The 27,997-nt window shown below is 42.6% G+C and overlaps 1 protein-coding gene across 1 annotated transcript; it reads left to right on the forward strand.

The window, feature by feature from the left end:
* On the forward strand, positions 1-27,834 carry LOC139231286 (ectopic P granules protein 5 homolog). Its single transcript, XM_070862501.1, has 4 exons — positions 1-51; positions 2,880-3,095; positions 3,964-4,078; positions 24,671-27,834. Exons 2-4 carry the CDS (start codon positions 2,983-2,985, stop codon positions 24,851-24,853), a joined length of 411 nt encoding a protein of 136 aa, XP_070718602.1. The 5' UTR covers positions 1-51; positions 2,880-2,982; the 3' UTR covers positions 24,854-27,834.
* The last annotated feature ends 163 nt before the right edge of the window (positions 27,835-27,997 follow it).

Consider the following 27,997-nt stretch of genomic DNA (forward strand, 5'->3'; position numbering starts at 1 on the left):
GGGAGGGGCCCATCCCAGCACGCTGTTGGAGGGCTCCCAGTGCTGCATTCGGTGAGTAAAAACTTAATTTTTTATCTATTGATTGATTTTTTTTTAATTTTTTAATTTTCAATTTTTTTTTGATTTTATTGGTTGATTATTTGATTTATTTATCATTTATTATTGATGATGGCTCTATATTTGTAAAAGTGAAGTGTTTAATGTTTGTAAACCCCCCCCCCCCCCATCTTTCGTTCTCTACGCCTGATTTATAAGTGTAGGCAAGGTTTTTCTGAGCGTACAAAAATCTACATTTACTCCATTCTAAGTTAGTTTGGAGTAAGTTTGCGCTGCATAAACTTGCACAACAGGCATAAGTGGCTGGACACGCCCCCTTTTGAAAAAAAAATCTGTTCTACAATGAAACTATTCTAACTCACTAGAACTGGAGCAAACTAAATGCCGAGAATTACAATTTGTAAGATGCTCCATTCTAAACTAGTTGCTCCAAAAAAATAGGAGCAACTCAGGCCGAAACTTGAGCCCCTCGTATCTGATTGTCTCTGTCCCTTGGAGGATAAGCCACACCCTGAAGTTTCTCTGGCCTGTGTAACTGGAACCGCCCAGCCCAAGTTCTCACTGACTTCGCAAATTGTAACTCGATCCACTTTGACTTCCAGAAGCCACAGAGGATAGATCACCCCAGAAGTCACCAAGTGCCAGCTGAAGTCCCTTACCCCAGTGTATGTGCGTCCCTCCCCCCAGCCAAAGTCCCTTGCACCGCCCCCCCGAAGCGCACTTGCTGCCTCCCCCAGCTGAAGTCCCTTACCTCAGCCCAAGTGCATCCCTCCCCCAGCCCAAGTTCCTTACCCCAAGCGCAAGTGCATGACCTTACGACCCCACCCCACCCCCCTGCCATAGATGGGGCATTGTGTGCGGATTGTTAGGCTTATTGGGTATGAAGTGTCAGTGTCGTGACTTCTGGATTTCATCCACTCCAACAATGTCGGGTGTGGTATAACGGGGGTTGGAAGAACGTGATTTGTCTTCCCTGAGTTACCTCTCTTTCTCTCCCACCTCCCCCCCCCCCCGCCCCCAAACCAGGCTCTCTCTCTCTCCACCCTCTTTCCCACCCCACCCCCCCCAAAACAAGGCTCACTCCCCCCCCCCCCCCCAAACAGGCTATCTCTCTCCACAGCCCCCCCCCGCAACAAGGCTCACCCCAGCCCCCCAAACAGGCTCTCTCTCTCCACACCCTCCCCCCTACAACAAGGCTCACCACCCCTCCCTCCAAAACAGGCTCCCCATCTCTTCTCTCCATCACCCTCCCACAAACAGGCTCTCTCCTTCTCCCCATCTCCCCCCCCCACCCCCAAAAGGCTCCTTTTTCCCCCATTCCCCCAACAACCAGGTTCTCTCTCTGCCCCCCCCCCCCCCCCCACCGGCTCTCCCTGCCCGCCGCTCTCCTCGGGGCTCAGTGGCCCAGCGGGCGCTCGGAGCTCAGCGGCCCAGCTGGGGGCTCAGAGGTCCAGCAGGGGGCTTGGGGTTCGGGGACCTCAGGGCCCAGCGGGTGGCTCGCAGTTCGCCTGCCCAGCAAGGGGCTCTGCAGCGGGGGGGTTCGGGGTTCGCCGGCTCAACGGGGGGCTCGGGGCTCGGCGGTTGGGGCCGCTTGGGTCGGAGCCAGTAAATCACTGGGGAAATAGGAGCTCCAAAAACAGGGAAATTAGCTCCGTAACGGGAATTATCTCCAGGCTCGGGGCTGCTCGGTCGAGGGCTCAGCGGGCTACGTGGTTGGAATGATTCAGGTTCGGGGCCACATTTCCAGTCCGGCACTTCCGGTTTGGGCGGGTAGCATCTGGGGCGGGGACTTGACCGGGCAGGGGCAGGAGGATCGGGGGTGGCGACTCCACAGCAAAAGCACAGTACAAATAGTCACTTTGTAAAATTACACATTGCAGAGATCTTGATTACGTTCCATAAGGCAGGATCAAATTACATATTCCAGACCAACTGTTGGGTGTATCTTGTCCTTCATAGTGATCAATCAGAAATTTAGTCTTGTCTTGCAAGAGTACCAATCAGAAAGCTAATAGTGTCCTCAAGGGGACCAATCAGAAATCTGGTGGACAGTCTGCGTCTCCGGTTCACTAAGTCATCAGATTGGTTGTGAGGTGCTAGCTGAATAGGGCTTTCTTAGCAGGGTCTTTGAGTGCGCCAGCGTTGATTTTCCGGGGCTACATTGATGGAAGTGACAGAGCGGATTAGACGGTGATCAGTCCAGCAGCCGTCAGCTCCTGTCATGGCACAGGTGATGAGGACGCCCTTGCAATCCCTCGCTCGGACGATGACATAGTCTAGCAGATGCCAGTGCTTGGAGCGAGGGTGTTGCCATGAGGCCTTGTACTACTCTCTCTGATGGAACAAGGTGTGGTTATTACAAGACCATGTTCTAAGCATTTCGTCAGAAGGAGGGTACAATTGATGTTGGCTTTCCCTACCCCCTCGCTACCGATCACACCTCCCCAGAGGTCGGGACCCAGGAACGGAGCGAGGCCGGGACTTGGAGTTAATATTGCAGCAATAAAGCCATTTGCTATTTGTATAGCTTAATTTCTATAATAAAGTGGGGGGTGGAGGGGGGGGGGAGGGAAGTGGTGGTTTCACTGTGTAGCAAGTGAGCTGAAAATGCAGTAAAATGGTCAACCAGAGTAACAGGAATTTCGATGAATCTGGTGGCACTTAAGGATTGATATTCCCAGAATTTAGTTGATTAAGGATTTGATTATATAAAAATAAAATTTACTATTTCGGACTAAGAATTGTATCTATTAATCTGGTAGGTATTCAAGTGATATTGTGATTTCTGCTGAAAGTTAACACCGCTAATTTGTTTCAAACAGCAATGCAAACGATGAGGTTAAGCTGTTCCTCTGGTGGCACAAAGTATTACAATTAACATTGATCCAGCTTGAGCAGAATGATGTAACTGCATTGGAATTTTTGATGAGGATACTAAATGTATTGCAAACGAAACAGAGTCATCTGGCAGAGGAGAGGCTCTCTTCTGGAATTCTGGGAGCTATTGGTCTTGGAAGGAAGTCTCCCCTCTCAAGCAGGTGGGGCATTTTGTGTGAAGTCTAGCAAAAATAAATATTTTGATGTGTGATTTTGCTTTTCTCACTGATTTCAACAACTAATTTATAAATTAGTATGATTCCTTCAAACTTTGAAACACAAAACAAAATCGGTCTTAATTTTTCTTGTTCACGTCTCTAATCTTTTATATTTAAATTCTATGTAAAACATGTAAGCCATAGATATTTTGCCAACTTGTGTTCAAGATTCAGATCATTTTTATTAAATGCATCTCATCAAGCCACTTTATAAAATCATTATCAAAATATTACTAAATTATCTAGTTTCTAATGCTCAGCACACTAAATAAATACTAATAATCTTTTAATAAGTTTCACATAGAAGCAGCAGCATCTATTATAAATCTGATTGCTTCTGCATATTTTTTTAGATAGCTTTCCGAAAGGAATGATAGAGGTTTCAAAATTGTCTTTTATATCCCAGGTTTATAGAATTCATAATGTAGCTATAAAATATTTTGTAAATTATGTAAAAACAATAGTTGATTTGGATTGTATATTACAATGCAGTTACACAATCACAGGATTCAGATGAGTTTGTAAGCGACTCAGGCTGCACTTTCACGATTTATGATATTCAGCCCCACACTTGTCTGTTTTTGGCCTTAATATAGCTGGCTGGCTTCCCCACTTCACTGAGTTAGAATAGAAGACAAGTGATTCTTTGCAATCCCCACATCTTGTGTCAAGCAAACATTTACATGTTAGTGCCTTTACATATCCATTTTCTTGAAATTGAGATTTGCAGCCTTTACTGTGTAACATCGCTATTAATTCAGTCCCTTTTATGCTGGTTAGTATTCAGATTTCTGATTATATGTCTTTATAGGTTTCGAGTGGTGGCACGAAGCATGTCGGCGTTCCTACTGGTTCAGCTTCCTGCAGAGAACCGCATTCGACTGAAGCCTGGCACAGAACTACAGCTGTCTCCCAAAGCACAGCAGGTATTGAGTAATTACACAATGTGTTCAATACTGGATTTTTTTTCAGAAGATCACAAGATAATTACAGATAAGGAAAGCCATTTATCCCATCTTAATTCATCCATCCAGAAGCAATCTACAATATCGTCACCCTCATCCCCACATTATAGCTTCCAATTGAAAGAAAGACCGACATTTATATAGCGCCTTTCGAACCTCGACGTCCCAAAGTGCTGTACAGCCAATGAAGTACTTTTTGAAGTGTAGTCACTGTTTAAATGCAGGAAACGTGGCAGATAATTTACACACAACAAGCTCCCACAAGCAGCAATGTGATAATGACCAGATAACCTATTTTTAGTGATGTTGATTGAGGGAAGTAAAATGGGGGCAGAAGCAAAAGACAAAGAAGAAAAGTAAAAGTGGAGGGCAGAGAAACCCAAGGCAAAAATCAAAAAGGGCCACATTACAGCCAAATTCTAAAGGGACAAAGTGTGTTAAAAAGGCAAGCGAGGAGTATTCGTAATAAGGTGGACGAATTAACTGCGCAGGCAGCTATTAACAAATATGATATAATTGGGATTACGGGGACATGGCTCCAGGGTGACCAAGGCTGGGAACTCAACATCCAGGGGTATTCAACATTCAGGAAGGATAGAAAGAAAGGAAAAGGGGGCGGGGTAGCATTGCTGATTAAAGAGGAAATTAACGCAATAGTAAGGAAGGACATTAGCTTGGATGATGTGGAATCTGTATGGGTAGAGCTGCGGAATACCAGAGGGCAGAAAACGCTAGTGGGAGTTGTGTACAGACCACCAAACAGTAGTAGAGAGGTTGGCGACAGCATCAAACAAGAAATTAGGGATGCATGCAATAAAGGTACAGCAGTTATCATGGGCGACTTTAATCTACATATAGATTGGGCTAACCAAACTGGTAGCAAAACGGCAGAGGAGGATTTCCTGGAGTGTATTTGGGATGGTTTTCGAGACCAATATGTCGAGGAACCAACTAGAGGGCTAGCCATCCTAGATTGGGTGATGTGTAATGAGAAAGGACTAATTAGCAATCTTGTTGTGCGAGACCCCTTGGGGAAGAGTGACCATAATATGATAGAATTCTTTATTAAGATGGAGAGTGACACAGTTAATTCAGAGACTAGGGTCCGATGGTATGAGATGTGAATTGGCTAGAATAGACTGGCGAATGATACTTAAAGGGTTGCTGGTGGATAGGCAATGGCAGACATTTAAAGATCACATGGATGAACTTCAACAATTGTACATCCCTGTCTGGAGTAAAAATAAGACGGGGAAGGTGGCTCAAACATGGTTAACAAGGGATTTGAGATAGTGCTAAATCCAAGGAAGAGGCATATAAATTGGCCAGAAAAAGCAGCAAACCTGAGGACTGGGAGAAATTTAGAATTCAGCAGAGGAGGACAAAGAGTTTAATTAAGAGGGGGAAAATAGAGTATGAGAGGAAGCTTGCTGGGAACATAAAAACTAACTGCAAAAGCTTCCATAGATATGTGAAGAGAAAAAGATCAGTGAGGTTCCTTGCAGTCAGAATCAGGCGAATTTACACTGGGAAACAAAGACATGGCAGACCAATTGAACAAATACTTTGGTTGTGTCTTCACGAAGGAAGACACAAATAACCTTCCGGAAATACTAGGGGACCGAGGGTCTAGCAAGAAGGAGCAACTGAAGGAAATCCTTATTAGTCAGGAAATTGTGTTAGGGAAATTGATGGGATTGAAGGCCAATAAATCCCCCGGGCCTGATAGTCTGCATTCCAGAGTACTTAAGAAAGTGGCCCTAGAAATAGTGGATGCATTGGTGATCATTTTCCAGCAGTCTATCGACTCGGGATCAGTTCCTATGGACTGGAGGGTAGCTAATGTAACACCACTTTTTAAAAAAGGAGGCAGAGAGAAAACGGGGAATTATAGACCAGTTAGTCTGACATCGGTAGTGGGGAAAATATTGGAATCAATTATTAAAGATGAAATAGCGCATTTGGAAAGCAGTGACAGGATCGGTCCAAGTCAGCATGGATTTATGAAAGGGAAATTGTGCTTGACAAATCTTCTATAATTTTTTGAGGATGTAACTAGTAGAGTGGACAAGGGAGAACCAGTGGATGTGGTGTATTTGGACTTTCAAAAGGCTTTTGACAAGGTCCCACACAAGAGATTGGTGTGCAAAATTAAAGCACATGGTATTGGGGGTAATGTATTGACGTGGATAGAGAACTGGTTGGCAGACAGGAAGCAGAGAGTAGGGATAAACGGGTCCTTTTCAGAATGGCAGACAGTGACTAATGTGGTGCCGCAGGGCTCAGCGCTGGGACCCCAGCTATTTACAATATACATCAATAATTTAGATGAAGGAATTGAGTGTAATATCTCCAAGTTTGCAGATGACACTAAGCTGGGTGGCGGTGTAAACTGTGAGGAGGATGCTAAGAGGCTGCTGGGTGACTTGGACAGGTTAGGTGAGTGGGCAAATGCATGGCAGATGCAGTATAATGTGGATAAATGTGAGGTTATCCACTTTGGTGGCAAAAACAGGAAGGCAGAATATTATCTGAATGGCGACAGATTAGGAAAAGGGGAGGTGCAACGAGACCTGGGTGTCATGGTACATCGGTTATTGAAAGTTGGCATGCAGGTACAGCAGGCGGTGAAGAAGGCAAATGGCATCTTGGTCTTCATAGCTAGAGGATTTGAGTATAGGAGCAGGGAGGTCTTACTGCAGTTGCACAGGGCCTTGGTGAGGCCTCACCTGGAATATTGTGTTCAGTTTTGGTCTCCTAATCTGAGGAAGGGCGTTCTTGCTATTGAGGGAATGCAGCGAAGGTTCACCAGACTGATTCCCGGGATGGCAGGACTGACATATGAGGAGAGACTGGATCGACTGGGCCTGTATTCACTGGAGTTTAGAAAAATGAGAGGGGATCTCATAGAAACATATAAAATTCTGACGGGACTGGACAGGTTAGATGCAGGAAGAATGTTCCCGATGTTGGGGAAGTCCAGAACCAGGGATCACAGTCTAAGGATAAGGGGTAAGTCATTTAGGACTGAGATGAGGAGAAATTTCTTCACTCAGAGAGTTGTCAACCTGTGGAATTCTCTACCGCAGAGATTTGTTGATGCCAGTTTGTTAGATACATTCAAGAGGAAGTTAGATATGGCCCTTATGGCTAAAGGAATCAAGAGGTATGGAGAGAAAGCGGGATTGGGGTACTGAGGTGAATGATCAGCCATGATCTTATTGAATGGTGCTGCAGAATCGAAGGGCCGAATGGCCTACTCCACCTATTTTCTATGTTTCTATGATAAATGTTGGCCAGGACACATAAGAACATAAGAATTAGGAACAGGAGTAGGCCATCTAGCCCCTCGAGCCTGCTCCGCCACTCAACAAGATCATGGCTGATCTGGCCGTGGACTCAGCTCCACTTACCCGCCCGCTCCCCATAACCCTTAATTCCCTTATTGGTTAAAAATCTATCTATCTGTGATTTGAATGCATTCAATGAGCTAGCCTCAACTGCTTCCTTGGGCAGAGAATTCCACAGATTCACAACCCTCTGGGAGAAGAAATTCCTTCTCAACTCGGTTTTAAATTGGCTCCCCCATATTTTGAGGCTGTGCCCCTTAGTTCTAGTCTCCCCGACCAGTGGAAACAACCTCTCTGCCTCTATCTTGTCTATCCCTTTCATTATTTTAAATGTTTCTATAAGATCACCCCCTCATCCTTCTGAACTCCAACGAGTAAAGACCCAGTCTACTCAGTCTATCATCATAAGGTAACCCCCTCATCTCCGGAATCAGCCTAGTGAATCGTCTCTGTACCCCCTCCAAAGCTAGTATATCCTTCCTTAAGTAAGGTGACCAAAACTGCACGCAGTACTCCAGGTGCGGCCTCACCAATACCCTGTACAGTTGCAGCAGGACCTCCCTGCTTTTGTACTCCATCCCTCTCGCAATGAAGGCTAACATTCCATTCGCCTTCCTGATTACCTGCTGCACCTGCAAACTAACTTTTTGGGATTCATGCACAAGGACCCCCAGGTCCCTCTGCACCGCAGCATGTTGTAATTTCTCCCCATTCAAATAATATTCCCTTTTACTGTTTTTTTTTCAAAGGTGGATGACCTCACATTTTCCGACATTGTATTCCATCTGCCAAACCTTAGCCCATTTGCTTAACCTATCTAAATCTCTTTGCAGCCTCTCTTTGTCCTCTACACAACCCGCTTTCCCACTAACCTTTGTGTCAACTGCAAATTTTGTTGCACTACACTCTGTCCCCTCTTCCAGGTCATTATGTATATTGTAAACAGTTGTGGTCCCAGCACCGATCCCTGTGTCACACCACTAACCACCGATTTCCAACCCGAAAAGGACCCATTTATCCCGACTCTCTGCTTTCTGTTAGCCAGCCAATTCTCTATCCATGCTAATACATTTCCTCTGACTCCGCGTACCTTTATCTTCTGCAGTAACCTTTTGTGTGGCACCTCATCGAATGCCTTTTGGAAATCTAAATACACCACATCCATCGGTACACCTCTATCCACCATGCTCGTTATATCCTCAAAGAATTCCAGTAAATTAGTTGAACATGATTTCCCCTTCATGAATCCATGTTGCATCTGCTTGATTGCACTATTCCTATCTAGATGTCCCGCTATTTCTTCCTTAATGATAGCTTCAAGCATTTTCCCCACTACAGATGTTAAACTAACCGGCCTATAGTTACCTGCCTTTTGTCTGCCCCCTTTTTTAAACACCGGGGATAACTCCCCTGCTTTTCTTCAAAATTGTGCCATCGGATTTTTTACATCCACCCGAGAGAGCAGTCGGGCTTCAGTTTAACGTCTCATCCGAAATATTTCACCTCTGACAGTGCAGTACTCCCTCAGTGCTGCACTGGAGTGTCAACCTAGATTTTTGTGCTCGTCTCTGGAGAGGGAGGAGGACTTGAACCCACAATCATCTGACTCAGAGGTGAGCGTGCTACCAATTGAGCCATGATTTGAGGGTTTTCACCCCTCGTACTCTATTTGGGAGCTAAGTCCATGTGTTGCTCACTCTTTGTGTGAAGAGGAATTTCCTGAACCCGGCCTAAATTTATCTTTCACTAGTTTGAACTTGTCTCTTTGCTCTCCGATTTACTTTTCCATTCTCTTTCCTGTCTTGTATCCCTTTATAAAATTGCCTTCAAATGCCTGTTTACCAGGCTGAAAAGTGTAAGTTTCTTCATTCTTTCCTCATAACTTAGACCCTTAGCACTAGAGATCAGTTTTGTGGCTCTTCTCTGCATTACCTCCAACGCTCAAGTGTCTCCCTTAATTTGCAGCAACCAGAACTGGGCACAGTACTTAAGCTGTAGTCTGACTGCAATTTGATCACAACCTTCTCCAACTAATATTCTACTGTTTTGGCTAAGTAATTCCACATTCTATTGCCTTTGTTAATTGCTGCTGTATATTGGTTGGACCTGTTGAACATTGATTCTACCAGGACTCCTAATTCTCTTTCAACTTCAACCTTCACTAATTCAGCACAACTTTTGGAGTATGCATGTTGCCCATTCTTCCTTCCTATGTGCAGTACTTTACATTTGTTTGTGTTAAATTTCATCTACTTTTTAATCTGCCCACATACTTATTTTCTCCAAATTCATTCTAATTTCTGAGTTGCTTCCTTTGATTCCGTTGCCTCTCCAAGTTTGGCACCATCCGTATACTTAACCACTTTGCATTGTATTTTGAGTCCAAGTTATGTGGTGGAAGATACAAATGTATGAATGGTTGCCATATATCATTATTTTGTCATAAAGGATAGCATTCCCAATGTTATCTGGTAAGCCTCAGAGCTTTCCTTGCACAATATTTTGATCTAATTCGTACTGCCATAAGTATAAGCAATTCCTGCATTTCTGTGCAGTTCCAGTTCCCCACCCCTTGAAATTGTGGTTTTAAAAAAAGTTACTGCCAAAAAGCTGAGCAAAAAATGGGACAGATCAAAACTGGACCCACAATTGTTTTATCTGTAGCCCTTCTCCCTATGATTCATGTTGTAAGCAGATAGTATGATTATTATATAAAAGTAGAAAACTAGACTAGAGGATTTAAATCAAGCTTTTCTTGATGGCTCGAACAAAATAGTTTTGTTTGCACTATTTTGTTCAAGTAGAATTGACGTGCACTTTGGTCACTGCCTTAGTAAGTTTAGGGAGTTCCATCCTTTAATTGGTTAGGTATATGATATAAGCAGAGCTTTCTTCCTCTGTCAAATAAGAAACATTCCTATACTATAGTTTTTATTACTATAGATTGATGGTGATTTTAAAATTGGTTTCAGACTGGGGTATCTTTTTTTTTTAAAGCCCCCTTCATTGAATCATAGAAACTTACAACACAGAAGGAGGCCATTCGAAAGAGGTGTCCCGCAGAGATAGTGGATGCATTGGTTGTGATCTACCAAAATTCCCTGGATTCTGGGGCGATCCCAGCAGATTGGGAAACCACAAATGTAATTCCCCTATTTAAAAAAGGAGGCAGACAAAAAGCAGGAAACTATAGACCAGTTAGCCTAACATCTGTCATTGGGGAAAATGCTGGAGTCCATTATTAAGGAAGCAGTAGTGGGGCATTTGGAAAAGTATAATTCAATTAAGCAGAGTCAGCATGGTTTTATGAAAGGGAAATCATGTTTGACAAATTGGCTGGAGTTCTTTGAGGATGCAACGAGCGGGCTGGATAAGGAGGGACCAGTGGATGTGGTGTATTTGGATTTCCAGAAGGCATTCGATAAGGTTACTGCACAAGATAAAAGTTCACGGGGTTGGGGGTAATATATTAGCATGGATAGAGGATTGGCTAACTAACGGAAAACAGAGGGTTGGGATAAATGGGTCATTTTCCGGTTGGCAAACAGTAACTAATGGGGTGCCACAGGGATCAGTGCTGGGGCCTCAACTATTTACAATCTATATTAATGACTTGGACGAAGGGACTGAGTGTAATGTAGCCAAGTTTGCTGATGATACAAAGATGGGTGGGAAAGCAAAGTGTGAGGAGAACACAGAAAATCTGCAAAGGGATATAGACAGGCTAAGTGAGTGGGCAAAAATTTGGCAGTTGGAGTATAATGTGGAGAAGTGTGAGGTTATCCACTTTGGCAGAAAAAATAGAAAAGCAAATTATAATTTAAATGAAGAAAAATTGCAAAGTGCTGCAGTACAGAGGGACCTGGGGATCCTTGTGCATGAGACACACAAAGTTAGTATGCAGGTACAGCAAGTAATCAGGAAGGAAAATGGAATGTTGGCCTTTATTGCAAGGGGGATAGAGTATAAAAGCAGAGAAGTCCTGCTGCAACTGTACAGGGTATTGGTGAAGCTACACCTGGAGTACTGCGTCCAGTTTTGGTCTCCGTATTTAAGGAAGGATATACTTGCATTGGAGGCTGTTCAGAGAAGGTTCACTAGATTGATTTCGGAGATGAGTGGTTTGACTTAGGTTGAGTAGGTTGTGCTTCTACTCATTGGAGTTATCGAAACATATAAGATAACAATGGGGCTAGACAAGGTGGATGCAGAGAGGATATTTCCACTCATCGGGGAAATTAAAATTCGGGGACATAGTCTCAGAATAAGGAGCCGCCCATTTAAAACTGAGATGAGGAGGAATTTCTTTGCTGAGGGTTGTAAATTTATGGAATTCTCTGCCCCAGAGAACTGTGAGGCTGGGTCATTGAATATATTTAAGGCAGAGATGGACAGATTTTTCAGCGATAAGGGAATAAAGGGGTATGGGGAGCGGGCAGGGAAATGGAGCTGAGTCCATGATCAGATCAGTCATGATCTTATTAAATGGCGGAGCAGGCTCGATGGACCAGGTGGCCTGCTCCTGCTTGTGCTCCCATTTCTTATGTTCTAATCCCACTTTCCAGCTCTTGGTCCGTACCCTTGTAGGTTACGGCACTTCAAGTGCACATCCAAGTACTTTTTAAATGCAGTGAGGATTTCTGCCACCCTTTCAGGCAGTGACAGACCCCCAACACCCTCTGGGTGAATAAAGTTCTCCTCAACTCCCCTCTAATCCTTCTAATCCTTCTATGCGCCCTAGTTATGGACCTCTCTGCTAGAGGAAATAAGTCGTTCCTATCCACTCCATCTAGACTCCTCATAATTTTATGCACATCAGTCAAGTCTCCCCTCAGCCTCCTCTGTTCCAAAGAAAACAACTCCAGCCTATCCAATCTTTCCTCATAGCTAAAATTCTCTAGTCCTAGCAAATCCTCAGAAATCTCCTCTACCCTCTCCAGTGCAATCACATCCTTCCTGTAATGTGGTGATCAGAACTGTACGCAGTATTCTAACTATGGCCTAACTAGTTTTATACAGTTCAAGCACAACCTCCCTGCTCTTATATTCTATACCTCGGCTAATAAAGGAAAGTATCCTGTATGCCTTCTTAACCACTTATCTACCTGTCCTGCTACTTTCAGGGATCTGTGGACATGCACTCCAAGGTCCATCTGATCCTCTACACTTCTTTGTATCCTACCATTTATTGTGTATTCCCTTGCCTTGTTAGCCCTCCTCAAATGTATGACCTCATACTGCTCCAGATTAAATTCTATTTGCCACTTTTCTCACCAGTCCATTGATGATCTCTTGCCGTCTGCAGCTTTCTTCCTCACGGCCAGTTTTTGTATCATTTGCAGACTTCTTAATCATGTCCTATACATTGAAGTCTGAATCATTGATATATGCCACAAGAAGCAAGGGAACACGTACTGAACCCTGCAGAACCCCACTGGAAACAGCCTTCCAGTCACAAAAACACCCGTCAACCATTACCCTTTGCTTCCTGCCACTGAACCAATTTCGGATCCAACATGCCACTTTCCCTTTGATCCCATGGGATTTTACTTTTCTGACCAGTCTGCCATGTGGGGCCTTGTCAAAAGCATTGCTAAAATAAATTCATTTAGACTATATGAAAGGTGCCTTGTCAAAAGCATTGCCAAAATAAATTCATTTAGACTATATGAAACATGCTACCTTCATCGACCCTCCTTGTTACCTCCTCAAAAAATTCAATCAAGTTAGTCAGACACAACCTTCCCTGAACAAATCCATGCTGCCTGTTAGATAGAAGCACAGAAAATAGGTGCAGGAGTAGGCCATTCGGCCCTTTGAGCCTGCACCACCATTCAATAAGATCATGGCTGATCATTCCCTCAATACCCCTTTCCTGCTTTCTTTCCATACCCCTTGATCCCCTTAGCCGTAAGGGCCATACCTAAATCCCTCTTGAATATATCCAATGAACTGGCATCAACAACTATGCGGCATGGAATTCCACAGGTTAACAACTCTGAGTGAAGAAGTTTCTCCTCATCTCAGTTCGAAATGGCCTACCCCTTATCCTAAGACTGTGTCCCCTGGTTCTGGACTTCCCCAACATCAGGAACAATCTACTCGCATCTAACCTGTCCCGTCAGAATCTTGTATGTTTCTATGAGATCCCCTCTCATTCTTCTAAACTCCAATGTATAAAGGCCCAGTTGATCCAGATATGTCAGTCCAGCCATCCCGGGAATCAGTATGGTGAACCTTCGCTGCACTCCCTCAATAGCAAGAACAAGAACATCCTTCCTCAGATTAGGAGACCAAAACTGAACACAATATTCCAGGTGCGGCCTCACCAAGGCCCTGTACAACTGCAGTAAGACCTCCCTGCTCCTATACTCAAATCCCCTTGCTATGAAGGCCAACATATCATTTGCCTTCTTTACCGCCTGCTGTACCTGTATGCCAACTTTCAATGACTGATGAACCATGACACCCAGGTCTCATTGCACCTCCCCTTTTCCTAATCTGCCACCATTCAGGGAATATTCTCTCTTCGTGTTTTTGCCCGCAAAGTGGATAACCTCACATTTGTCCACATTGTACTGCATCTGCCATGCATTTGCCCTCTCACCTAACCTGTCTTAAGTCACCCTGCAGCCTCTTAGCGTCCCCCTCACAGTTCACACCGCCACCCAGTTTAGTGTCATCTGCGAACTTGGAGATACTACACTCAATTCCTTCATCCAAATCATTGATGTATATTGTAAAGAGCTAGGGTCCCAGCACTGAGCCCTGCGGCACTCCACTAGTCACTGCCTGCCATTCTGAAAAGGACTCGTTTATCCCGACTCTCTGATTCCTGTCGGCCACCAGTTCTCTATCCACGTCAGTATATTACCCGCAATACCATGTGCTTTGATTTGTGTGGGACCTTGTCAAAAGCCTTTTCAAAGTCCAAATACACCACATCCACTGGTTCTCCCTTGTCCACTCTACTAGTTACATCCTCAAAAAATTCCAGAAGATTTGTCAAGCCTGATTTCCCTTTCATAAATCCATGCTGACTTGGACCGATCCTGTCACTGCTTTCTAAATGCGCTGCTATTTTATCCTTAATAATTGATTCCAACATATTCCCCACCGCTGATGTCAGGCTAACCGGTCTATAATTACTCGCTTTCTCTCTCCCTCCATAAAAAGTAGTGTTACATTAGCTACTCTCCAGTCCATAGGAACTGATCCTGAGTCGATAGACTGTTGGAAAATGATCACCAATGCATCCACTATTTCTAGGGCCACTTCCTTAAGTACTCTGGGATGCAGACTATCAGGCACCGGGAATTTATCAGCCTTCAATCCCATCAATTTCCCTGACACATTTTTCCGCCTAATAAGGATATCCTTCAGTTCCTCCTTCTCACTAGACCCTCGGTCCCCTCGTACTTCCGGAAGGTTATTTGTGTCTTCCTTCGTGAAGACGGAACCAAAGTATTTGTTCAATTGGTCTGCCATTTCTTTGTTCCCCATTATAAATTCACCTGAATCCGACTGCAAGGGACCTACGTTTGTTTTCACTAATCTTTTTCTCTTCACATATCTATAGAAGCTTTTGCAGTCAGTTTTTATGTTCCCGGCAAGCTTCTTCTCGTACTCTATTTTCCCCCTCTTAATTAAACTCTTTGTCCTCCTCTGCTGAATCCTAAATTTCCCCCAGTCCTCAGGTTTGCTGCTTTTTCTGGCCAATTTATATGCCTCTTCCTTGCATTTAACACTATCCTTAATTTCGCTTGTTAGCCACGGTTGAGCCACCTTTCCCATGTTATTTTTACTCCAGACAGGAATGTACAATTGCTGAAGATCATCCATGTGATCTTTAAATGTTTGCCATTGCCTATCCACCGTCAACCCTTTAAGTAACATTTGCCAGTCTATTCTAGCCAATTCACGCCTCAAACCATCGAAGTTACCTTTCCTTAAGTTCAGGACCCTAGTTTCTGAATTAACTGTGTCACTCTCCATCCTAATAAAGAACTCTACCATGTTATGGTCACTCTTCCCCAAGGGGTCTCGCACAACAAGATTGCTAATTAGTCCTTTCTCATTACACATCACCCAGTCTGGGATGGTCAGCTCCCTGGTTGGTTCCTCACATATTGGTCTCGAAAATCATCCCTAATAAACTCCAGGAAATCCTCCTCCACCGCATTGCTACCAGTTTGGCAAGCCCAAATGTTCTTGATTAATCCATGCCTTTCTAAATGACAATACTGTCCCTCAGAAATTTTTCCAATAATTTGAAAACATCTGTGCTCCAGGTGAGGCACGAACTTACAACCTTGGCATTATAAGTAACCCCTTGTCTCTGTCAGGAGAATGGCCAATACACTAAACTGACCAGATCTGTCCATATATTCAATGAGAGTTGGCTATCCGTATCTTGTATTCAAAAACTAATTCGGCCTATGTTTGCGTGGATAAATGTGAAGTTATCCACTTTGGTAGGAAAAGCATAAGGACAAAGTATTATTTAAATGGTGATAGCTTGGGAAGTGTCAATGTACAGAGGGACCTGGGTGTCCCTGTACACCAGTCATTGAAAGCAAACATGCAGGTGCAGCAAGCAGTTAGGAAGGCAAATGTTATGTTGGCCTTCATAGCGGGACATCTAGATAGGAATAGTGCAATCAAACAGACGCAACATGGATTCATGAAGGGGAAATCATGTTTAACTAATTTACTGGAATTCTTTGAGGATATAACGAGCATGGTAGATAGAGGTGTATCGATGGATGTGGTGTATTTAGATTTCCAAAAGGCATTCGATAAGGTGCCACACAAAAGGTTACTGCAGAAGATAAAGGTACGCGGAGTCAGAGGAAATGTATTAGCATGGATAGAGAATTGGCTGGCTAACAGAAAGCAGAGAGTCGGGATAAATGGGTCCTTTTCGGGTTGGCAATTGGTGGTTAGTGGTGTGCCACAGGGATCGATGCTGGGACCACAACTGTTTACAATATACATAATGACCTGGAAGAGGGGACAGAGTGTAGTGTAACAAAATTTGCAGATGACACAAAGATTAGTGGGAAAGCGGGTTGTGTAGAGGACACAGAGAGGCTGTAAAGAGATTTAGATTGGTTAAGCAAATGGGCTAAGGTTTGGCAGATGGAATACAATGTCAGAAAATGTGAGGTCATCCACCTTGGAAAAAAAAACAGTAAAAGGGAATATTATTTGAATGGGGAGAAATTACAACATGCTGCAGTGCAGAGGGACCTGGGGGTCCTTGTGCATGAATCCCAAAAAGTATGTTTGCAGGTGCAGCAGGTAATCAGGAAGGCGAATGGAATGTTGGCCTTCATTGCGAGAGGGATGGAGTATAAAAGCAGGGAGGTCCTGCTGCAACTGTACAGGGTATTGGTGAGGCCGCACCTGGAGTTCTGCGTGCAGTTTTGGTCACCTTACTTAAGGAAGGATATACTAGTTTTTGAGGGGGTACAGAGACGATTCACGAGGCTGATTCTGGAGATGAGGGGGTTACCTTATGATGATAGATTGAGTAGACTGGGTCTTTACTCGTTAGAGTTCAGAAGCATGAGGGGTGATCTTATAGAAACATTTAAAATAATGAAAGGGATAGACAAGATAGAGGCAGAGAGGTTGTTTCCACTGGTCGGGAAGACTAGAACTAGGGGGCACAGCCTCAAAATACAGGGGAGCCAATTTAAAACCGAGTTGAGAAGGAATTTCTTCTCCCAGAGGGTTGTGAATCTGTGGAATTCTCTGCCCAAGGAAGCAGTTGAGGCTAGCTCATTGAATGCATTCAAATCACAAATAGATAGATTTTTAACCAATAAGGGAATTAAGGGTTATGGGGAGCGGGCGGGTAAGTGGAGCTGAGTCCACGGCCAGATCAGCCATGATCTTGTTGAATGGCGGAGCAGGCTTGAGGGGCTGGATGGCCTGCTCCTGTTCCTAATTCTTATGTTCTTATGTTCATTGCAAGAGGATTTGAGTACAGGAGCAAGGATGTCTTACTACAGTTATGTAGGGCCTTGGTGAGACCGCACCTGGAGTATTCTGTGCAATTTTGGTCTCCTTACTTAAGAAAGGATATAATTGCCATTGAGGGAGTGCAGTGAAGTTTCACCAGACTGATTCCTGGGATGGCAGAACTCATATGAGAAGGGATTAGGCCTGTATTCACTAGAGTTTAGAAGAATGTGAGGGGATCTCATTGAAACGTATAAAATTCTGACTGTGTTGGATAGACTGGTCGCGGGGAGGATGTTTCCCCTGGGTGGGAAGTCTAGAACAAGGGGTCATAGTCTCTGTATATGGGGTAGGAAATTTAGGACTGAGATGAGGAGAAATCTTTTCACTCCAAGGGTGATGAACCTGTGGAATTCTCTACCACAGAAGGCTGTGGAGGCCAAGTCACTGAATATATTTAAGAGGGAGATAGATAGATTTCTCGAAACAAAAGACATCAAGGGGTATGGGGAAAAAGCGGGAATATGGTGTTGAGATAGAGGATCAGCCATGATCATATTGAATGGCCTACTACTGCTCCTATTTTCTATTTTTCTATGTTTGGCGGCTGGGCAGTCTTTCTCCACAATCTTGATGTGTGTAAGCGTGTGAACTGGCAGACTGGGACAAGTAAACAATTCATCATCTCTAATGGCTGGCTCATTTGGGATATGCTTGAAAGAAAGATAGTTACCTTGTAAATTCCTGGATTCTTTTACCTCAATCTGGTTCAGTAAAATTACTGAGTCGAATACCTCTTGTGCTTTGAACAAAGCAGTCTTTATTACCGGCCAGTAAGACCTATCAGACAGAAGATATACTCTCTGGATAGAGCATACACACTCCCTACGGATAGGTGAAGTTACATCGTAAAGCGTTAACAGTTATACAGTTTAGAAATCAGATAACAAAATACAAATGGATTGACAGTCTAACTCAGCCACATTAGTCAATCTATATGAGATGTTCTTCTTGAAAGCTCAAGCATTGCCTCTAAATGTTTCAATCTAATGGTGTGACTATTAACTGAGACCTTGCAATTCTGCAGATGTATTTCATGTTACAATTATATATTATTGGCAGGATTAGTGACTTGAAACCTTGAGAAAGACTGTTAGCTATGCTGATGTTGCACTATTTGCAATCTGACATTCTCCCAGCTATTCTTCCATGGCTTATACATTTTCATATATCCCGTTTACTTTACTGTCCTTAATTCCATATATTCCGTTCAGATATCCACAGCCTCAAACATTAACACTTGTGAAATGAAAGGTAAATTTTGGCATAAATATGCTGCCTCGATGTTGAGATCACTTGTGAAGTTGAATTTAGTGAGATCAATTTAGAAATCGTCGCATATGTATGACATTGCATTGAGGCATTTTAAAAAGTTTGTTGTATCCACAAATCTAAGAGATTATTAGACTATGTAAGAAATGTGTTCAAAAGAGGCTACTTTAAATCCTTGAGTTCTGTTTCAGAGTTGGAGTTTGTCTACCTTATTACTTCATTGCACTAACCCAATAGGAAAGGTAATTTTGTCCTGTTAGTGCTGTGTATCACATGGAGTTTAATGAAAGCTATGTGAGATAGCAATTAAATTGTCACACGGTAGAACAAATAGTCGACATTATCATAATGTACATGCGTTAGTGCAAATGGTGAAGGAGGTATTTGTTGGGCTCCTGGACTTGCAATCTACAAAAACCCCTCTCCACAAATAGTGCAAGTAGACATAGTTCCCCTATGCCACTCCAAAAGTAGTACCAGTATTGCATTGCTAGCAATACAACTTCACCCACTGAGGAATGACAGAACGATGAACAATGTCCACTTGTGTGCATTGACATAAGAAATAGGAGCAGGAGTAGGCCATATAGCCCCTCGAGCCTGCTCCGCCATTAAATAGGATCATGGCTGATCTGATCGTGGACTCAGCTCCACTTCCCCGCCCGCTCCCCATAACCCCTTATCCCCTTATCCTTTAAGAAACTGTCTATTTCTGTCTTAAATTTATTCAATGTCCCAGCTTCCACAGCTCTATGAGGCAGTGAATTCCACAGATTAACAACCCTCTGAGAGAAGAAATTTCTCCTAATCTCAGTTTTAAATGGGCGGCCCCTTATTCTAAGATCATACTCTCTAGTTCTAGTCTCCCCCATCAGTGGAAACATCCTCTCTGCATCCACTTTGTCAAGCCCCCTCATAATCTTCCATGTTTCGATAAGATCACCCTCATTCTTCTGATTCCAGAGTAGAGGCACAACCTACTCAACCTTTCCTCATAAGTCAACCCCCTCATCCTCGGAATCAACCTAGTGAACCTTCTCTGAACTGCCTCCAAAGCAAGTATATCCTTTCGTAAATATGGAAACCAAAACTGCACGCAGTATTCCAAGTGTGGCCTCACCAATACCCTGTACAGCTGTAACAAGACTTCCTTGCTTTTATACTCCATCCCCTTTGCAATAAAGGCCAAGATACCATTGGCTTTCATGATCACTTGCTGTACCTGCATACTATCCTTTTGTGTTTCATGCACAAGTACCCCCAGGTCCCACTATACTGCGGCACTTGTAATCTTTCTCCATTTAAATAATAACTTGCTCTTTGATTTTTTTCTGCCAAAGTGCATGACCTCACACTTTCCAACATTATACTCTATCTGTCAAATTTTTGCCCACTCACTTAGCCTGTCAATGTCCTTTTGCAGATTTTTTCTGTCCTCCTCATCTTTATATCGTCAGCAAACTTGGCTACGTTACACTCAGCCCCTTCTTCCAAGTCGTTTATATAGATTGTAAATAGTTGGGGTCCCAGCACTGATCCCTGTGGCACCCCACTAGTTACTGGTTGCCAACCAGAGAATGAACCATTTATCCCGACTCTCTGTTTTCTGTTAGTTAGCCAATCCTCTATCCGTGCTAATATATTACCCCCAACCCAGTGAACTTTTATCTTGTGCAGTAACCTTTTATGTGGCACCTTGTCAAATGCCTTCTGAAAGTCCAAATACACCACATCCACTGGTTCCCCTTTATCCACCCTGTTCGTTACATCCTCAAAGAACTCCAGCAAATTTGTCAAACATGACTTCCTCTTCATAAATCCATGCTGACTCTGCCTGACTGAATTTTGCTTTTCCAAATGTCCTGCTACTGCTTTAATAATGGACTCCAACATTTTCCCAACCACAGATGTTAGACTAACTGGTCTATAGTTTCCTGCTTTTTGTCTGTCTCTTTGTTTGAATAGTGGTGTTACATTTGCAGTTTTCCAATCTGCTGGGACCTCCCCAGAATCCAGGGAATTTTGGTCAATTACAACCAATGCACCCACAATCCCTGCTTCTCTTAAGACCCTAGGATGCAAGCCATCAGGTCCAGGGGATTTATCTGCCTTTAGTCCAATTATCTACTGGGTACCACCTCCTTAGTGATTGTGATTGTGTTATGTTCCTCCCCCATTATAGCCCCTTGACTATCCACTGTCGGAATATTATCAGTGTCCTCTACCGTAAAGACTGATACAAAATATTTGTCCAGAGTTTCTGCCATCTCCATGCTCCCCATTACTAATTCCTCAGTCACGTCCTCTTGGGGACCAACATTTGCTTTAGCCACCCTTTTCCTTTTTATAAACCTATAGAAACTCTTGCTATCTGTTTTTATATTTCATGCTAGTTTACTTTCATAGTCTATCTTCCCTTTCTTAGTCTATCTTCCCTTTCTTAATCATGTTTTTAGTCATCCTTTGCTGGCTTTTAAAAGCTTCCCAGTCTTCTGTCCTCCCACTAGTTTTGGCCACTTTGTATGCCCTTGTTTTAAATTGGATACCGTTCTTTATTTCTTTAATTAGCCACGGATGACTATCTTTTCTCTTACACCCTTTCCTCCTCACTGGAATATATTTTTCTTGAGAGTTGTGAAATATCTCCTTAAATGTACTCCACTGTTCATCAACCGTCCTACACGTTAATCTATTTTTCCAGTACACTTTAGCCAACTCTGCCCTCATACCTTCATAGTCTCCTTAATTTAAGCTTAGTACGCTGGTTAGAGATCCAACTTTCTCACTCTCCATCTGAATTTGAAATTCAATCATGCTATGATCACTCATTCCAAGGGGATCCTTTACTAGGAGATTGTTTATTAATCCTGTCTCATTACACAGGACCAGATCGAAGATAGCCTGCCCCCTGGTTGGTTCCGTTACAGGCTGCTCAAGGGAACCCGTCCCTTATGCACTCTATGAACTCCTCCTCAAGGCTACCCTGACCAATTTGATTCGTCCAATCAATTTGGAGGTTAAAATCACCCATGATTATTGCTGTTTCCTTTTTACAAGTCCCCACTATTTCCTGGTTTATGCTCCGACCAACAGAGTTGCTACTGTTAGGGGGCCTATAGACTCTGCCCACCAGTGACTATTTCCCCTTATTGTTCCTTATCTCCAAGGCAAATTTTTGTAAAGAAAACCTATCAATCAGAAAACAAATTTTAAACACAATCTCAAAAAGTAACATACCTGTGTTCAAATAAATAACCCAACCAATAAGTGGTACAGTCGCTTACGTGGGCATGGTGGTGTTAACACGATTTACCCAGTGTAAACGATGAATCGTAAAACTAATCTCCGATTCATTATATAAAAACTAATTACAAAAGCTTCATTTGAGACCAACAGCAGAACATATTCACTATTGTCCTGTTCGGGACTCTAAATTTTTTTAAGTTTGAAAAGTTAGTGTCGTTTGCGCTCCAAGAAGGAAGTGGAGAATTAAATCAAGCGCTCCACTTCCTTGTTGGAGCGCAATCGGCAGCAGGCGGGACGGTGCAGCGCTGCTGCGTTCAAAGGCTCCTTCCCCCCCCCCCCCCCCCATCCCCTTAAAGGGAGGGGCCATCGCTGCAGGTTCTGCAAAATAAAAAGTTCCTAACTGGACCGCCACGATCCCGCGCGATCAGCCGGCACTCAAATCGTGGGCAGGAACTCGGGGGGGGTGGGGGGAACGAGAAGAAAAAAAGGTACGTTTTTATTTTACTTGCTTCGGCCACTTTGCCTTTAAGCATCGCCCCTGAAGCGGCCGGCCGCCTGATGCACACCTCCTGCAGCTGTTGGTGTTTTCACCCAGAGCTGCTGCAGGGGGCTGAAGTTCTTTTCTGGTCCGGGGCGATGCTCACGGCAATGGCGTCAAGATCTCCAGGTGAAGGAGATCGGGGCGCAACGCTGTAGCGCTGCCACAAAACTTCCGCCGAATATGACAGGAATCGATGTCATCGCCATGCCCAGTCGCATGGCTATTTGCACCCTATTGGAGAGCTAACGGGAGGCACAAAGGCACCCAATTTCGCCCCCATACAGTTTTTTACAGTGCAACCATACAACTCCAGTTTAACTCGGAACAGTTGTCACAGAACTCACTAGTGCATAAAAAATGAACATTGCACAGATAGAGGTGTGTTGTGAAGCAATGTGTAAATCAGTAAATACAGAGGAGTAATGAGGTGCGAAAAACTTATTAAACTGCCCGAAATAGCATTTAGACATTTTAAGCGTTGCCTTTATAATTCATATGGTTAGCGCTCTTTGTTCAATATAGGCAGCTACTTGTGATAATAGTGGGGACTGTACTTAAAAAAAAAAAAAATAAGCTTCTGTATAAACTGGTTAGATTGAGTCAAACTATGTGATTGGTGATATTGTGAATGTTAGATTAACAGCGCTGAACTACTTTATAAAGAATTGCTTTATCCAACAGTTCCCTGTGCAAAAAGAACTTGCTTTTATGCCATGACGCTGTTGATTTTCTAGCCTTCTGCAGAATAATATAGTGCAAAAGAAAAATACTTGCATTTGTATAGTGCATTTGAAAAGTAGGGGGGGAGAAATTCAGTATCGTCCTGTTCGGGGGCGGTAACATTCAGGAGGCACGAGACTTAGCGCCAGGCACGGAAGTCCCACCCCTCTTGAATAATTTGGGTTACCGGTCCCGAAAAGAAGTGGAACGCTAAATCAAGCTAAATTCGTTCCAGGGGTGCTAACGGGACGGACGCCTCAGCAGCGCTGCACACTGGGTCGTGCAGCTGGTGTGTCTGAGGGGCTCTTCCCTCACTTAAAGGGAAGGGCCCACCCTGCATATTCTGTGAAAGAAAAAGGGACCTACCTGGACCACCATGGAGCGGGGGTGCCACGAGATCAGCGGCCAGGATCCCGCAAAGAAAACTGAGCAGCCGCAGGAAAAACAGTGTACTTTTTTTTTCGATCGGCCACCTCGCCTTTCATTTTCACCCCGGTAGCAGCCGGCCACCCGATCCATGCTTCCTGCAACTGTCGGTGCTTTCGTTCAGCGCTGCAAGGGGCAAAAGTGAATTCAGGGCCGGGGTGATGCACGCGGCAATAACGTCACAATGCTAAACTCCAGCTCAATATGATGGGAGTCATTATCAGCGCAGCGCCCAGTCACAAACTCATTTGCGCCCCGTTAGCGCCAACGGGAGGTGCAAATGCACTGCATTTCTAGCCTAGGGACTTTTCACAGAAAAAGGCTAAAGGGTTTCAAAGAGGGGTTTAAAATTCTGAGAGTTTGAGCGGGATGCTATTGGAAGATTATTTCCATTAATTGCCAAGTATAGATTCAGGACTTAGAAGGGGGGTATGTGGAAGTAATGTTTTTAATCTGTGGGTCATTAGAACATAGGTTTTACCACAAGTGACGATTGAGACAGAGGTATTGAAAAGAAGTATAAAAGTATTTGACGGCATGTCTGGCAGTGCAGCACACCCTCAGTACTGCACTAAGGTGTCAGCCTGGATTATGTGCTGAAGTCTCTGAAGTGAGATTTGAACTCCAAGTCTTCTGACTCAGGCAAGAATGCTACCACTGAACCACAGATGACACCTGTTCCAGTGATGGTACTCACCATAGACTTCTAAAAGCAAAAGGTTTTATTGAGTTCAAGATTGAATGCATCTACCATTGAAATCACTTTTTATTTTTTACTTACCCCAATCACTAGTTCAGTTTTTTTGACACCAAATATATTCTGTGACTCATCCTGAAATCACTGGTATACACTTTTACTTCCCCCAATCATAATCACTATGCAATGGTTAATATTTCCTAATTGGCAAACACATTTTGTAATGAACAAAATGCAAAATAAAATAACTTTTTTTTCTGTTTGTTTTTCAGGCCCTTAATGGACTTGAATCAATGTCATTGAATAAGCAGTATGCAGACTATCAAGAAGAGATTTCACAGGCTACAATATTCATCAAGAACCCAAACTATTGTCTTTTGGATGGCAACAAGTTATTAGCTGTGCTTATTAGTTTCCTTTACCCAGACACACATTATCTAGACATTATCCGCTAAATATTTAGTCATAGCAGAATCTCAGCATGGGAAGTCTAATGTTTTCATTAATACTGCCAGACAATTTGAGACTGTAAATCCAATGAAAGAATTTTAACTAAATTACATTACTAAATCCATTAATGAATTGGTTATCCGATAACAGTTAGTTTATTTTGGATTAAGACAAAATGCGAATTGTTTACAAACAATGCTTTTAAAAAAAATGAACAGAAAAGCTCTTTGTCTGCTGTTTGCTAGCACACAATTCTGTATTTTTGTACAATATGTAATATGTAATATCAGTTGAGCTGCAAAAATGTATAATCGAATGCAATGTTGATAAAGCATCTACATCCTAGGCTTTCATCAGTTATAAGATTGACCAATTAAATAAGTAGCTATATTAAACCACTTTCCTTTTTGAAAAAAACTGCAAACTTATGTAATAGAAACACTGCCTAATGATTTTCCTCGCAAATATTCAAACTCCCTCTCCATTACTATTAGCTCAAATAAATATAATACTATAATCCTTAAAACACACAAATATTTATATTAAATTATGTAGAAATTGCAACAAGGTCACAAGCCTGTGTTGTTTATCTTGTACACGAGTCGTAATCCAAATCCCATGTGCCGGCCCTGTTCCCATATACCTTTATCCCTCTTCCCTTCAATCAACAAGAACAATAATAACTTATATTTCTATTGCACCTTTAATGTAGTAAAATCTGCCAAGCCACTTCACAGGAGCATTATCAAATAAAATTTGGCACCGAACCACATAGGAGATATTAGGGCAAATGACCAAAAGCTAGATCAAAGAGGGAGGTTTTAAGGAGCGTTTTAAAAGGTGGAAAGAAAGGCGGAGAGGTTTTGGGAGGGAATTCCAGAGCTTAAGCCACAGCTGCCAATGGTGGACTGATTAAAATCGGGGATGTACAGGAGGAGCACAGATATATTGGAGGACTGGAGGAGGTTATAGAGATAAGCAGGGGTGAGGCCATAGAGGGATTTGAAAACAAGGATGAGAATTTTAAAATTGAGGTGTTGCTTAATCAGGAGCCAGTGTAGGTCAGTGAGCACAATTGTGATGGATGGATGGGAATTATGCGAATTAGGATACGGGCAGCAGAGTTGGGTGAGCTTAAGTTTATGGAGGGTGGAAGATGCGAGGCTGGCCAGGAGTGCATTGGAGTAGTCAAGTCTAGAGGTAACCAACTACTTGTCTAACCTATTCTTAAATATTCACATGATATCTGCTTCACTCTAATTCTGGTCATGCATCACAACCTTGCAACCCTCTGTTTTTAAAGAAAAAAAGGAATCTCCTGTTCTCTGTCCTAAATCTCTTACAATTAATCTTACATCCTCGTTCTAGATTTTTCAACCATTGGAAGCAGTATGTTTCGATCTACTGTGTCCCATCCCTTCATAATTTTAAATGCCTCTGTCAAATCATCCAGTGTGATTTGTTAAAGGCAAGTTATATTTGAAGGAAGGTTTTTTATGTTGCAGGGAACAAACAATTTACATTTTCTTAAATTGTATCTTTATAATTCAGCAAATAAACTGCAAGGAAAGATCTTGCTGCTGTTGGCAGTTAGCAGTCTTAGTTTAGCTGGTGACCTGTTTCTGGTATTTACTCTTTCTTCCCTACTGATGCATCTGGATCTGAAGCATCGAAACAGGCCAACCTATCAATTTCTGTTGTCCTCCACCATTATACTCCATGCGGTTATTTTAGTTACCCGAAATGGAATTCTGTAGTTAGGTAAGCACCATTAGTCTTGAAATTATGCTGTGGAAATATTCGCATATGAATATTTAATGCATTCGCATGAAATTCTTGTGTCTGTTATTTTAAGAAATGTGAAACCATTTATTTTAAACAGGCCTCCTTTAAAATAGTACCCTAAAGTCAACAAAAAGTATCAATAGCCATGGAGGGCCTTTGTGTAAGTGCCTTTGCCTTTCATGTATAAGCACTTGATGCAAATATCTTATCCGTGTAATTTAATTTTCATAGGTGTTGTCATTTTTTTTTGCATTAGCCAACTGATGCTGCCAAGGTTATTTGACAAAACAAGTTGTGGCATCATAGGTGCCATATAATCTTCAAGTTCACAACATTGCCATCTACGTTACACTAGTAAAATTAAAGACTTCCATTGTTACATAAATAAAGAATGCAGTGGCAAACAGTGGACGTACCATGTTTATTCAGCAGGGAAACAAGACCTATTGCTCATAAAAGGTCTTAGAAGTAGAATAAATTTAACCAGTTACAGGAACCAGATGCTCATGCAGCTCCAGTCCCTGCAACATGCCCTACCAAACCAATGAATATAAACAAGTATTTTCATAATTTTATGACACCACCATATGTTTAAAAATATCTAGTTCCAGCTAAACACTGTTGCTTTGTTTAAATGACAGAACCGTTCCCAAGTTATTTAATTAATGTATGACTCAAGTTATTGACAGCACATCTTGGATGCTGTTATTAGTGATGTAATGCTGTGCATTTTATAGAAGTGAATAAAATTGAAGTTTGAGTGAAATCAGTGGTACCTTGCAGAATGTAAAGGATTTTTCACTTTTATCAGACATCCAACTTCATAGTCAAGTTTTTGACATTGGTATTAATTTAATGAAAATGTACCACCAGAATGGTGTTTGAAGTGTGTCAAATAAGATTCCAATAATACTTGAAACATGCAATGTAGTGCATCTAAACTGGCTTTGCTGTAAAATATTAGGGAGCATTTTTGGTTCTTATGAAGTTGTGATGTGTATATATATTTTATATATGTACACCAGGCTCTACATGGACAGTAGTTAGTTTATCAAGTGCAATTTTATCTTTGAGCAGTGTTCTCCTGAGAGGTTTTGCTGTATATAAACTGCATTGTGGTCTTTTACTCCTTTGTGTCCTTAAGATCTGAATCATAATTGTCAATTTACGGCATGAAGGTACAGATAAAATAAAGATATTTCCTGTCTAAATGTATTCATGTTCAATGTGTTTCAAAGTGCATTTGAGAACAAGTATAAATAAGTTTAGTTTGGCAAAATAATTTTATAGAGTGCAATTGCATACAATGCATTTTGACAGAGATTTAACTTCATAGTTTCTGCATAGGGTAGTTATCGCTTCAG

The sequence above is a fragment of the Pristiophorus japonicus genome, chromosome 2 (genome assembly GCF_044704955.1).
Source record: "Pristiophorus japonicus isolate sPriJap1 chromosome 2, sPriJap1.hap1, whole genome shotgun sequence".
NCBI classification, from domain to species: Eukaryota; Metazoa; Chordata; class Chondrichthyes; family Pristiophoridae; genus Pristiophorus; species Pristiophorus japonicus.